Source organism: Acinonyx jubatus, chromosome E1 (genome assembly GCF_027475565.1).
Source record: "Acinonyx jubatus isolate Ajub_Pintada_27869175 chromosome E1, VMU_Ajub_asm_v1.0, whole genome shotgun sequence".
In the NCBI taxonomy this organism is placed as follows: domain Eukaryota; kingdom Metazoa; phylum Chordata; class Mammalia; order Carnivora; family Felidae; genus Acinonyx; species Acinonyx jubatus.
In genome coordinates this window covers 17,274,502-17,287,922 of record NC_069397.1, presented here as the reverse complement: position 1 = coordinate 17,287,922, position 13,421 = coordinate 17,274,502, and the positions used below count along the sequence as shown (strand labels likewise).

At 50.7% G+C, this 13,421-nt stretch overlaps 1 protein-coding gene across 2 annotated transcripts; it reads left to right on the top strand.

Annotated features, from left to right (window-relative positions):
• Window positions 1-202: 202 nt before the first annotated feature.
• Window positions 203-13,043, top strand: PIPOX (pipecolic acid and sarcosine oxidase). 2 transcript variants are annotated; one of them, XM_053212055.1, is made up of 8 exons: window positions 203-378; window positions 1,599-1,747; window positions 8,990-9,203; window positions 9,481-9,663; window positions 10,644-10,796; window positions 11,184-11,342; window positions 11,933-12,008; window positions 12,706-13,043. In XM_053212055.1, the coding sequence occupies exons 1-8, from the start codon at window positions 265-267 to the stop codon at window positions 12,747-12,749; spliced, it is 1,092 nt and encodes a 363-aa protein (XP_053068030.1). In that variant the 5' UTR covers window positions 203-264; the 3' UTR covers window positions 12,750-13,043. The 2 variants fall into 2 exon arrangements, with proteins under 2 accessions (XP_053068030.1, XP_014936925.2); XM_015081439.3 differs by having other exon boundaries at window positions 204-378; window positions 12,401-13,043.
• The last annotated feature ends 378 nt before the right edge of the window (window positions 13,044-13,421 follow it).

Sequence of the window (13,421 nt, the reverse complement as noted above, 5' to 3'; positions counted from 1 at the left end):
GAATAGAAAGCTAGAGGGATACAAGGGTGAGGCTGGCAGCTGAGCTGGGCTAAACCTCAGATCAGACTACCCAGCTCCACTCTGCAGGAGAGGTGGGGACTGAGCCCTATGCCGGGTTTTGCGGGGAGGGAGGGGTGGGGAGAAGGATGCAGCCCAGGGGATTGTGGGAATGCTGGCCAGGCTGGACTTTGCCCTACTCCTCCTCCTTCAGCCCAGAGGCTTCTTTGTGTGCGGGCTTTGTGGCTGTAGGACTAAGTGGGCATTATGGCTGCTCAGAAAGATATCTGTGATGCCATTGTGATCGGGGCAGGCATCCAGGGCTGCTTCACGGCATACCATCTGGCCAAACACAGGAAGAGGGTCATCCTGCTGGAGCAGGTACTATGTTCCCCCTGCACTCCTGACCTTAGGGACGGTCCCTCTCTCCTCCCCTAGAGAGAAGTTTCCAGAGCCAGCAGACTTTGGAGTGAGGTCTGATTGTCAAATTCTGTGCAGTTTGCGGCTTTGCTGCCTAGTGTATTTCGTGACAACGCAAAGAAACTTCCACCGTCCCTAAGACCCACACTGGGTTTCCAGGCTCATTGCCTCCTCTTACTGCCTCCCGGTTCCTGCCCTTGACGGAGAAGTGTCCGAGGCCTGTTCTCTTCCTTCTTGCCAGTCAGTTTCTTCTGTGCCTTTTAAAATGGTTGATCCGGCCCGGAAAAATAATCAGTTCTGCTTTGGGTAACCTTAAGTAAAAATAATTTTGCCCAGAGGCAAAAGCTGATTTGTCAGCCTAAGAGGTAGGATTCTTCCCTGGGTATTCCTGGCCTCTCACGCTGGAACCCAGCAGAAGCTTCTGTTGCTTTCTGTCACCTCTGGTTGATGGCAGCCTTATTGTTTGATACACAGGCAGGACGACTTAGGTCTTATTTTTCCCTGTGGAAAAGGTGACCCCACGTGGGGCAGTGTACCCTGACCACGGCACATGTGGGTGGGCCCTGTGAGTCTCCAGGGTCCTTCCCTGGGCAGGTCCACCCAGCCCACCTTCCAGAGTCCTCTATCCTCCCATCCTCTCTACAGCTATCCAGATGAGTTTTGATTTACCCTTCTTGGTAAATGAGCTAGATTGGTTAGAAACCTTTTTCAGCTTCTCTATCAGTTTTCTCAAAGCCTGAGGGATTCCTGGTTTAACCTTGCAGGAAACTCTCCATCCTCTGCTAAATCCCAAGGTGGCTCCCTTGTCCCGAGTGATCTGAAGCCACAGAGAAATAGCATCTGCTTCCTTGTCCATAAGATGAAGGGGGCTAGACTGGAATGATCTCAAAGGTTCTTTGTGGTTCTGTTTCTCTAGGAGACTAGGTGGGGTGGGGTTGCAGCAAGATGACCAAAGGCTAACTAACGAAGGGACTTTGGGATGTGAATAATGTTAGCAAAAGGGAAGCTGAGTTGGTGCTACTGAAAACTTCTGTGCCGATGGCTAAATCAGTAACTTGGTCGTGAAGGGAGACTGAATGGAAAGATCTGAACGTGACGAGCTGGCTCCAGAGGGTGGGGATGAGGGGCGGGCAGCGTAAGGGGTAACAGCTTCGGCTGTCTCTCTTGTTTTCCGTCTCCAGTTCTTTCTACCGCACTCCCGAGGAAGCTCCCATGGGCAGAGCCGGATAATCAGAAGGGCATATCCTGAAGACTTCTACACCCAGATGATGGATGAGTGCTACCAGATATGGGCTCAGCTGGAGCATGAGGCTGGGACCCAATTACACAGGTTTGGGTGTGGGTGGGAGAACTCCTTGAATCGTGGGGCCCAGTGCCTGGGGGTGCTTGGAGTCTGTGAGGGGGCACCGCCATCAACACTTGAAATGTGGTGCAGGGACACAGGGCCCAGGGGAGTGCCAGACACGTGGAAGTATTGTGCCCACTGTCATGACGATTGCCCCACAGGGCCAGCTGGCTCCTGCCTCACTCTGAGCCCCAGGACTGGGGTCAGACACGTGTTCGAGGCTGGCAGAGGTTGTACTGGGAAGACTGCTGAAAAGGCACTGGGAGCAGATCTCCAGAGCTGGCTCCATGGAGCCATCTGAGACTCTTTTAGGGCAGAGATTGAAATCAAGGAGGAGGCTGCTGTCTTGATTTTTTTTTTTTTTAATGTTTATTTTTTTCTGAGAGAGAGAGAGAGAGAGAGAGAAAGCACTAGCGGGGGAAGGGCAAAAAAAGGGGGAAAAGAGGATGTGAAGCGGGCTCAGTGCTAACAGCAGCGAGCCCTACGTGGGGCTGGAACTCACGAACCGTGAGCTGTGAGATCATGACATGAGCCGAAGTTGAATGCTCAACCGACTGAACCACCCAGGGACCCCTGTCTGGATTCTTTATATTCCTGCTAATATCATAGCCCTTCATGCTGGATCCTCATCCCCAGAGTGACCCCTGTAATCCATGCATTCTCTCTGAATGCCTCTTCCTATAGGCCTCCTCTTCAGGCCCCGTTGCTTGCTGGAGATCTCGATTGTTCCCGTGGCTCTCTAACCCTTAAGACACTGTTGCCCCCCCACCCAACCTCCACTGACCTTTCAAACACCCACGGGGAGGAAGGCAGACAACCCATCATGCGCAGAGAATTTGAACCACCCACCCCACATCCCCTCCCACCTTCTCTGTGGCTCTTAACTGAACTTTCTACAAAATCACGGCTCTATCCTACAGGGTGGCAGTTATTTTAATGGCCAGGAACCAAGAGGTTACTGTTCTGTTGCAAAAACACCATTAACTTAAGAACAAAGTGAAATCCATTATGCAAATACGGCTAGGACAGCTAATTACAGATTTATTCCAGAGGCAGCTAAATGCACCCAGCACCCAAATAAAGGAGCATGTCTTGCTGAGGGGTGGCCTGGCAAAGGGACCCCTTTCTGTCAGCCATCTGTGAATACTGCTGAATGTCTGGTAGTAAAAGAAGTACCAAGGCCGTGGAGGGACCACTTCTTCCCAGCAGATACGGAGGCAACTAAGATGTTGGGAGAGTGATGTTACGAGAGTGTCTGGAACCTTTCAGAGGGAACATGGTTCGGGAGACAGGCTTGGACTTGACTTTGTGCTCTTACCTCTTACGGACTGCGTGACATTGGAAAAATTTCTATACCTCTCTGTGCCTCATTGTTTCCTCACAGAGCTTCGTGGGGATGAAACGAGACTCTTAGGAAGTACTTGGCATAGCGCCTAGCACCTTCTGATAAGTGGCAGCTCCTACGACCTCTTCCGGGTCAGCGGTATCCTATCTGCATTGCACAAGGCAGGAAGAAGGGCAGGAGGAGACACGTGGGGCGTAGCAACCATGGACAAACCGCTGCTGGAGAGAGAGAAAGGAACCACTGGGTAGGAGAGTCTCATAATCTCACAATCCTTTCCTTGGCAGGAATCTGGAAGGGCTTTGGGACCAGGCCGACCTGCTCTACACGTCAGCTCCGACACATTTAGCTATATGGTTTGCAGCAAGCCGTTTAACTCTACGAGACTCAGTTTTCTCATCTGTAAAGTAGGGGTATCTATTTCATGGGGCTGCTGTGAGGATACGTATGTGAAGGGCTTAGAGTAGTACCTGACAAGTCCCTCGTCATCACTGACACCATCATCACCTATTTAATGCTTGTGATAAGAAACTAAGGCTGTTTTAAAAGGACTCAACAGGGGTTAACTCATTTGTTTCTCCCCACAGCCCTTTGAGAGATTTGTTAGTGAGCAGTCAGGGTCCTATTAGTGCAAATCACAGGATTACTATACTCCTAGTTAGTCTAGAATAGGGCTTGGCGAACTTTTCCCGGAAATGGCCACATAGTATTTTAGGCTCTGCAGACCATATGGTCTCTGTTGTAACTATTCAGCTCTGCCAATTACCCAACTCCTGCCATTGTAGTGTGAAAGCAGCCACAGATGATATGTAAATAACTGAGCGTGGCTGGGTGCCAATAAAACTTTATTCACGGACGCTGACATTTCATATTCTCCTCATGTCATGAAATGTTCTTTTTTTTTTTAATCAACCACCAAAAAAAAAAACAACACAAAAATCATCTTGGCTTGTGTGACAAACAAAAACAGGTGGTAGACCTGATCTGGTTCCCGGGTCATGGTCTGCTGGCCCCTGGCTTAGCAGATACCACAGACTGGTTACTTTGTCCATCCCCTCTGTCCCAATAAATTCATGTCTAAATCATCCTGGGTGGAAAGACTACTAATGTTTATTTAAAGATAGGGACAGGGGCACCTGGGCAGCTCAGTCGGTTGAGTGTCCCACTTCGGCTCAGGTCACGATCTCGCTGTCCGTGAGTTCGAGCCCCGCGTCGGGCTCTGTGCTGACAGCTCAGTACCTGGAGCCTACTTTGGATTCTGTGTCTCCCTCTCTCTCTGTCCCTACCCGCCCCCTTTTTCTCTCTCTCTCAAAAATAAATAAACATTAAAAAAATTAAAGACAGGTACATATTGGGGCACCTGGGTGGCTCAGTTGGTTGAGCTTCCGACTTCGGCTCAGGTCATGATCTCATGGTTCACGAGTTCGAGCCCCACGTCGGGCTCACTGCTGTCAGGGCAGAGCCTGCTTCAGATCCTCTGTCTCCCTTGCTGTCTGCCCCTCCCCCACTTGCACGCATGTGCGTGTGCATGCGCTCTCTCTCAAAAGTAAATAAAAACATAAAAAAAAAAAGACAGGGACGTATGATAGCCCCTCTTAAAAGACCACTCTGATGCCTAGAATCCCCAGTTATGAAAAAGAAAGAGTACAATGAATGTGCTTTGGAAAACCTTCCGAGTTCTACAGAGTGCTAGGTATGTTGCTATTATTATTTGAATCATCACGTCCTTTCTTGTGGCTAATCTGATTGACTCGGGCAGGCTAATTTCTTTGGTTCTTTTCTTTAGGAACACAGCACAGATACTTCCCGTTCCAATTCTTTTCGCTTTTATTCTTAATTCTGGTTTTCTACAATGACGCATTATCTCTGGGGTTCTTATTCTCCGAGGTTCTTCCCGGAGAACCAGCACAACATCATGATCTAACCAACAGATACAGATGTATTTACTTAAGGCCACCGCACAATGATTAAAAAAGCAAACAAACCACCAAACATCTTCAGGAGTTGCCGGTGAAGGTGGTTGTCCGATTCTTTTCATTCTGTTCTGCCTCTTCCTGTGACAGTGGCATACTAAACATGGGTGGGCTCAGGATATTTGCATATATTCTGGGTACAGACAATGACACAGGTGCCGGATCACAAGGTCCGAGTCTTTTGTGACGGGTACAGCCAGGACGCTGATAACCACCAGCAAATCCCAGCTCTGGGGCCCAGCTCTTGCTTGCCCCACCTTCTCCCTTTGAGTCCTAATATCTAGCTCCTGACCCAGGCTGCCCCTGCTTAGCTGACAATATCAGACAAGATCACAGCCGTAGGCAGTACAGCTGCTGGCAGAACCTGGTGGCCCCCTCCGCAGCTGCTGCTTCCTGTGTCTGTGAAGTGCCTGGCTTGTCAGCCACATCCCCTCCCTGGAGCAGAGTCTTTGTTAACCAATTCCACCTCGGCCCACTGAGCGGAAGATGAAACGCCAAGAGCTCCTCCAAAACCAACAAAGACAGCAGCCATTACCGAGTCCCCTACCCAAGGTGACTCTGGGAGCTGGCTTGCCGTACACTTTAAACCCCCAAGAGGAGAAAACGGGAGCCTGGGATGGGAGGTGGCTGACGCGGGGTGAGCTGCCTGCCCCTCCCGATTCCTGCTGGCTCCATCCGGCGCCCTGGCCTCCTATAGAAATGGATGGAAATCCCCTATCACCAGCTCCTTACATCGTGTCCGAGGCTTTAGTCGGCCAGAGGAGTCAACAAGGCCCTTGGGAGGATTCTTCGATTACCTCTTCCTAGTGCTGGATCCGGCTGGGGTTGGAGGAAGACGCCCGTTCACACCACATGCTCTGCACTCAGCTGACCGCGTACTGGGAGCTGGGAGCTGCAGTCCTTCCAGGGTTCCCTGACAACCCAGCCTCGCTTCAAGGTGCTCTCTTTCTAGGCCAGCCCTGACCAGGCATTTCCTGGACAATTTTTTTTTTTCCTTGCGATGGCCTTGTCTCCTCTCATGCTTCCCCTCCCCTAACTTTGTAGCCCAGATCTGAGCAGAAAGAGCACAGGGAGACCCAGAGCACAGGGGTGAGAAATTGATGCAGAACTAGCCGGTCTGTTTATTGGGATCTAGGAAAAGCCATTAAGAAAATAAGCATTTAAATGATTTTCAATCCGCCCATGGAAGTCATCTATCTTCATACTGGGGGGAAAAGGCCCATTCTCTGATCCCGGTTTTGACTGACTGATTTCCAATTCTCTAAGCATTTCCCACAGGAGCCTCTCACCTATCTCCCATAATGACAGGCCTTTGCATTTCCAGGCAGTGTTTTACATTTATTTCCGATTTGCTCATAATGGTCAAAAATCTCTCTCCAATCGGAGGCATTTCTCCAGCCGTGCGCAGTTTCCCTCAGGCCAAATAGCTCAGCTGTGATCCACGGAAAATGAGAATTTCCCAAACGCATCTTCGGACCAGGGGAGGGTCCAGCATCACAAATTCAGATGGAAAATTTCCCACTGTTAGATCAATATCTGGGCTAAGAAATAAATGCCACAGGGGCAGAGAGCTGGAGCAAAATGATTACAATTGGCACAATTACACTCACCGGCGGAATCAGCTCACTGATTACTCCTAGGGACGGGAGCGCCCGCTTCATCCACTGCAGGATGGCTTGGGAATTAGAACATCACTCAGCGTTTCATAATTCGACTGATTTGCCCGTTGTCTTGGCATGAGTTTGTTTTCCCCATACAGTACATTCCTGTAAGAGGGGTTCTTACTTCAAGGGAAGAAAGAGGGAAGAAAGGGAGGGAGGGTGGGAGAGAGGAAGGGAGGAAAGAAAGTGACTGAGTCTCCCAGTCTACGGGGAGAGACCGAGAGACGGGGAGAGACTGAGAGACGGAGGTTGCTCTGTTGCAGGCAGGGGTTGGAATACGTTGCTCTGAAATTTCTGAGCCAGGGATCTGACATTGTAACCGCGGAGGTGAGGGTTCAGCCAGGTCTTTCCCAGAATTCTCCCCAGCCACAGCCCCAGAGGGTAGAAAGGGCTCAAGAACATATCCTTGCATGACTTCTGAATTATCCTCTCCACTGAGAAGTCTACCAGGCAAGTTTTCATTCCCTGAGAACCCATCTGAAGTCCTTTTGGGGGCCACGGGGAAAGGACCTGGCTGACGAGTGGGGATTCGACAGCATCTTTCCTCTGCTAAGCTTTGAAGAGGCAGAGGCTCTCACTGCTTTCTCACCAGTGGTGGATGCCGGGTAGGCGGGGGCCGTGGCCAATGGATTGGCCACGCTGCGCGGCTCTGTGTACTGACACCGGCCCTGGGGCCTGCTGTGTCCCTACCCCCTCCCAATCTTCTCTTTAATCCCCCCAACCAGATAATGTGGGATTTGGAAGCATGTAATATCCATGAGACTCCATTATAGGCTATTACGAGCTTTATACACAGTACCTGGGGGATGTACCAGGCTGATGCTGGTCACTGCGGCTGCTGAAAGCGAGAAGGGACTACAGCAACAGTCCCGAGGTCCAAAGTGACCCTTCTATGGTTTAGATCAGTTTCCACCAAAAGGGAGCTCTGGTCTCTTGTGACAGAGAGACAGGAAAGTATTCAGGAGAAACAGATTTCACTCCCCCAGAGAGTAAGAAGCATAAAAGGACATATAGGGAGAGACAAAACCATAAAGTCACTGAATTAATTTCTGGAACCCTAAGAGACCATCTACTGGTGTTTCTGCAGGAGGGTGCTATTGGCACTGGGGTAGGATCTTCCTGAGCATTGCAGGTTTAGCGTCCCCGGCCCCTGCCCACTAAATGTGAGTGGCAACGCCTAGGCACTGTGATGACTAAATAAATGGCCCACGCCATTCACATGCCCTAGGGTCGGGCGGTACCACCCTGGGGTGGCACCACCGATGGTCCAACAGGCACATGTTCCAGAGGAACGTGGGGCCTGGAAGAGTGTGTAACAAGAGCAAGGTCCCAGGGATGTCCCAGGATGGGACCCAGAGCCAGGTGTCCCGATTTAGGATCCTTTCCACAAGACAGGCAGCCCCCAAGGAGGAACCAAGCACAGGCCAGCGCAGCAGGGGACAATACGTCATATGACAAGAAAAGGGACAAAGGAAAAGAAACAGCAGGGGGTGGCGTGGGGGCAAAGAGACTAGAGATCAGGGGCACGTGGGTGGCTCAGTGGGGTTAAGCATCTGACTCTTGATTTCAGCTCAGGTCATGACCTCACGGTGTGTGAGTTTGACCCCCGAGCTGGGCTCTGCGCTGACAGCACTAAGCCTGCTTGGGATTCTCTCTCCCTGGCTCTCTGCCCTTCCCCCCACTCACACTCTCAATCTCTCTCTCAAAACAAATAAATAAACTTAAAAAGAATACAGATCACAATAGTGAATGGATCAAAGGAGGGAGGAAGAGGAAGAAACACCTTTCCAGGTGAGGATTTCAGATGTCTGCCCTATGGAAGGACAAGCAAACCAACAGTGAGAGCCCAGGGTAGACTTAGGAATGGGCTGGCAGCCCGCTCAAGAATACTGACCTCGACCCTAACAACAGCATTGAGATGACTTTACCCGTTCTTTTTATTGTTAATTTTTTAAATCTTTTTAAGTAAGCTCCACGCCCAGTGTGGGGCTTGAACCTATGTTCCGGACATCAAGAGTTGTGTGCTCTGCTGACTGAGCCAGCCAGGCGCCCCTGACTTTGCCAGTTCTTTGAACAGGAGGCTGAGACCTCCTTGATGGGACTTTTGCTGAAGAATGAGACAGAAGGGCCCAGGACCCTGACTCATACCCTCATCCACGTGCCTTTTTTTTTCTTTTTTTTTTCCTTTTCTTTCTTCCTTCCTTTCTTTCTTTCTTTCTTTCTTTCTTTCTTTCTTTCTTTCTTTCTACAGGCAGACGGGGCTACTGCTGCTGGGAATGAAGGAGAATTCAGAATTAAAAACGATCCAGGCTACTTTGTCTAGACAGGGCGTGGAGCACCAGTGCCTTTCAGCTGAGGAGCTGAAACAACGTTTCCCCAATGTTCTGTTGGCTAGTGGAGAAGTGGGGGTCTTGGACAAGTCCGGAGGAGTTCTCTATGCAGACAAGGCCCTCAGAGCCCTGCAGGTAGTGTGTGCAGCTTTTGGGGCAACGCAGCCCCTGCGGTGGTTCCAATCTGCCGTCTCCCAATCACCTTGGCCGGATGAGGACCTTTGCCCTGCTGGCTTCATTCTCGACCTTTTGGGCAGGGCGGTCTTATATACCCTGCTAGGCCCGGTCTTTATGGGAAAGGGGGTCTGGAGTCGGAGCCCTCTCTTCCGCCCTAAGTGAAGGACTTTGTTCACCAGGGTGAACCACATAACTATGTAACTAACTTGCCCTTCCCCGCTGCCGCCCTTTTTAGGATGCAATTCGACATCTGGGAGGCCTAGTGTGTGATGGAGAGAAGGTGATGGAGATAAAACCGGGGTTCCCAGTCACGGTGAAAAGTATGGCCGGGAGCTACCAAGCCAAGAGCTTGGTCATCACAGCGGGCCCTTGGACCAACCAGCTCCTCCGTCCCCTGGGAATAGAGCTGCCTCTGCAGGTAAGGGGAGCTGGAAGCCTGAGCATTGGTGCTTAAGAGAAGAAACCTTGGAGTCAGACGGACTCAGGTCTGAGTCCTAGATCTGCTACTTGCTACCACATGACCTTGGGCAAATTAGGATACCTCATGAGCCTCAGTTTTATAACCTGTCAAATGGGGATATGACTGTTGGAGAATTAAATTATGTAATAAATATGAAGCCCTTAGGAAATGGCTTGACCTGTAGTAAGCGTTCAATAAATCTGAGGTATTATTAACTCCGGGAGAGAGAGAGAGAGAGAGAGAGAGAAGTACGGCTGGGTGTAAATAAATATTTAAAAAAACAAGACTGGAAGAAGAGACAGATGCAGAGATCTTTGTACCTCATATCAAAATGTAACATGTCGGGAGCCTGGGTGGCTCAGTTGGTTGAGCGTCCGACTTTGGCTCAGGTCGTGATCTCACGGTTCGTGACTTTGAGCCCCATATCGGGCTCGCTGCTGTCAGCACAGAGCCTGCTTCAAATCTCCGTCCCCCTCTCTCTCTCTCTGCCCCACCCCCACTGGTTCTCTCTCTCTCTCTCTCTCTCTTTCAAAATCAATACATAAATTTAAAAAAAAAATGGAACATGTCAATGACGTGAGAATTGGGTGAAACAACGATGGACGAGTTAAGAGGGGGCACCCAGCTTGTATTCAAGAGCTACAGGACCCCAGAAGAAACTGTTCTTTTATAGAGTTTCAGGGCTTCCCCCTCCCCTTTTTTAATGCTTATTTATTTTTGAGAGACAAAGAGAGCTTGCGTGGGGGAGGGGCAGAGAAATCAGGAGACACTGAATTTGAAGCAGGCGCCAAGCTGTCAGCAAAAGCCCGAGGCAGGGCTCGAACCCATGAATCGTGAGATCATGACCTGAGGTGAAAGTCGGACCTTAACCGACTGAGCCATCCAGGCGCCCCCATGGCTTTCCCCCTTTATCTCCCACTTCCTCTCTCTGCTTCAAGACCCTGCGAATCAATGTGTGTTATTGGCGAGAGAAGGTTCCTGGAAGCTACGGTGTGTCCCAGGCCTTTCCTTGCTTCCTAGGCCTGGGCCTCAGCCCGGCTCCCCACCACATCTACGGGCTGCCCTCCGGAGAATACCCAGGGCTGATGAAGGTGAGCGGAAAGGCCCAGAGAAGGCTGGCAGGGGCCCATGCAGATTTGGTCCAGCTGCTCTAAGGTCCTTTTCAACAGATCCCTCAGAACCCCCCTCCCTTTCGGGGAGCAGAAGGAGCAGGAGAAGAATACTTCACCATTCCTTATTTGCAGCACAAGACCCCCAGCTGTCCTGAGGCGGCAAAGGGAGCCCTTCCTTTGCAAACACAGGGTTGGAGGGGGAAGGAACAGCTAAGGCAACCTCGAGTGGCAACACACACAGCATCGGTCAGGACTGGGGAAGGCTGGGATGATGGATGGGGGCCCTCGGTGAGAGCCTGCCCCCTGGGCTGGGGGTGTGCAGGAAGGCCGGCCCTCGCAGCTCACACCGCTCTGATTGGGAGCTAGGTCTGCTATCACCACGGCAACAATGTAGATCCTGAGGAGCGGGACTGCCCGGAAGCATTCTCAGACATCCAAGACGTCCAGATCCTGGGCCGCTTTGTCAGAGATCACTTACCTGACCTAGAGCCCAAGCCTGCCCTTTTGGAGCCCTGCTTGTACACGGTAAGGGTGTGGGCGGTGGGGCAGGCCCCTCTCACAGCCCCGGAGAACAGGGGAAGGAGACAGAACTCAGCACTGCTCAGGCTCACATCTAATTGACCCCTGACATGATATGTGACTTGAAACAAATGAGCTTATTTCCGTGGGTCGGTTCACCTCTACCGGAGAAGCCCCGCTAGAGGTTATTCATATTCCTTTTCATTAGCACACGAGGCTGATGCCTGGCTGCCCCTCGCTATGTTTCCCAGAAGAGCTCTAAAAGATTTTTTGGCAAGATGTTCTAGTTGAACAGGCCTTAGGGACGAAGAGAAGAGACAGATGTCACCAAGGCCTGAGGCATCTTGGCTAAAGTTAGTTTACACGCATTAACTGAGCACCTACTGTGTTCATAGCTCTGTCTGAGAAGAGAGGCAGATGGACAAATGAGAAAGGCTGTCGCACCCGGAGGGGGCACTGGCATGCAGAACACATCCTTGTGCCCCGTTCCCATTTTTTCTGGAAAGCAACCCAGCCTGGTCCCCTCCCTCCCTTGCCTGCGGCTCTTCCTCTTCTTTCTATCCTCAGAGGACACAGGTGTGATCGTTTCTTTCTAGAACACCCCTGATGAGCACTTCATTCTTGATCGACACCCAAAGTATGACAACGTTGTCATCGGTGCTGGATTCTCTGGTGAGCCTGAGCAGGGGAAGACGTGCCTTAAAGCTGACCTATCTCCGTACCAGCAGAATGTTGTTTTCTTTTTCTTTCTTTCTTTCTTTCTTTTTTTTAATGTTTATTTATTTATTTTGAGAGAGAGAGAGAGAGAGAGAGCTCAAGCGGGGCAGGGGCAGAGAAAATGGTGTTTTCTGCGTTCTTGGCCGGCCAAAGTCTAGACTCGACTGTAAAAAGGTGCTGGGTGGTGCAATCAGAGAAGAAAGGATAGCTCTGGTGGGAGGCAGCTCCCAGTTTTGGGATGCAGACCAAGAAGAGAGGTGGCCTTATTTGGGGACAGGGTAGCGGACATGCAGGGACCCCAGCCGCTGTCTCTGAGGAGGTTTGACAACCTGCTCTCCTTTCCCTAGGACATGGATTCAAGCTCTCCCCTGTTGTGGGGAAGATCCTGTATGAATTAAGCATGAAATTAACGCCATCGTATGACTTGACACCTTTTAGAATGAGCCGCTTCCCCGGCCTGGGCAAAGCCCACCTCTGACCCCTGGCCAGCGCCTCCTTTTTGTACACTGGAGCCGGGAATAAAGCCCTCTGGCTGTAACATGCCCTCGTGTTCTCCCGCCTCTCTTGAGTCCCCTGTCAACGCCGCATGATTGAATCGACCTTCTCTCCCTGGCCAGCTCTCCAGTCCTCACTACTTTTTTGCTTCCGGAAGGTCAACCAGATATTCCACAATCACAGAGTAGCAAGGACCTTTGAGATGGCTGTCTCAATAAGGAGGACGCATAAGGAGTGGCTCACGGGACCAAAGCAGTTGTTGAAATTCTCTTCGCTGAGGCATTTGATAAACCTGGGGTGGATGTGACTAACGCTGCCCAGGGGAGGGCAAACAGAACAACGTGTAGACCGCTGCTGCCCTTGGAGTTCCTTTTCCGAAAGCTGGAGCCACCCTCCATCACAAACTCCCATAAAATCTGGCTCACCTTGGGTGCACAATAAATGTTTGTTGGAAAAAATGTGTTGAGCAAACAAATAAATAAAAAGCTGCATTGCACTAAAGTCTGAGGGGGGCTGTATTTTCCATGCGACCTTATTTCTCAGAGACTTTAATTGTCTAACTCAGCACCCCAGAGTCCATTATCCCAGGAATCCTTGGGGTCTTTATCCTCTCAGGGCACCGCGCCCTCTCTCCCTGGATTCTTTGTCTTGTTCTCATCCTCTCTCTGGTTCTGCGAAGACGCTTAGCTCCCCAGTCTCTCATTAGGGTGTATTGTCAGGTCCTTATGAAGATGGAGTTGTTATACCAGAAAGGAAGAGAGAGGCACACTCGCTTAGAAACCCTGTTCAATGTTTGAATGTTAAATGTGCCATTTTATTATCATTAGGATTGCTCCCACTTAATGAAACGGCATTAGCACCGAGTCGGCTGGC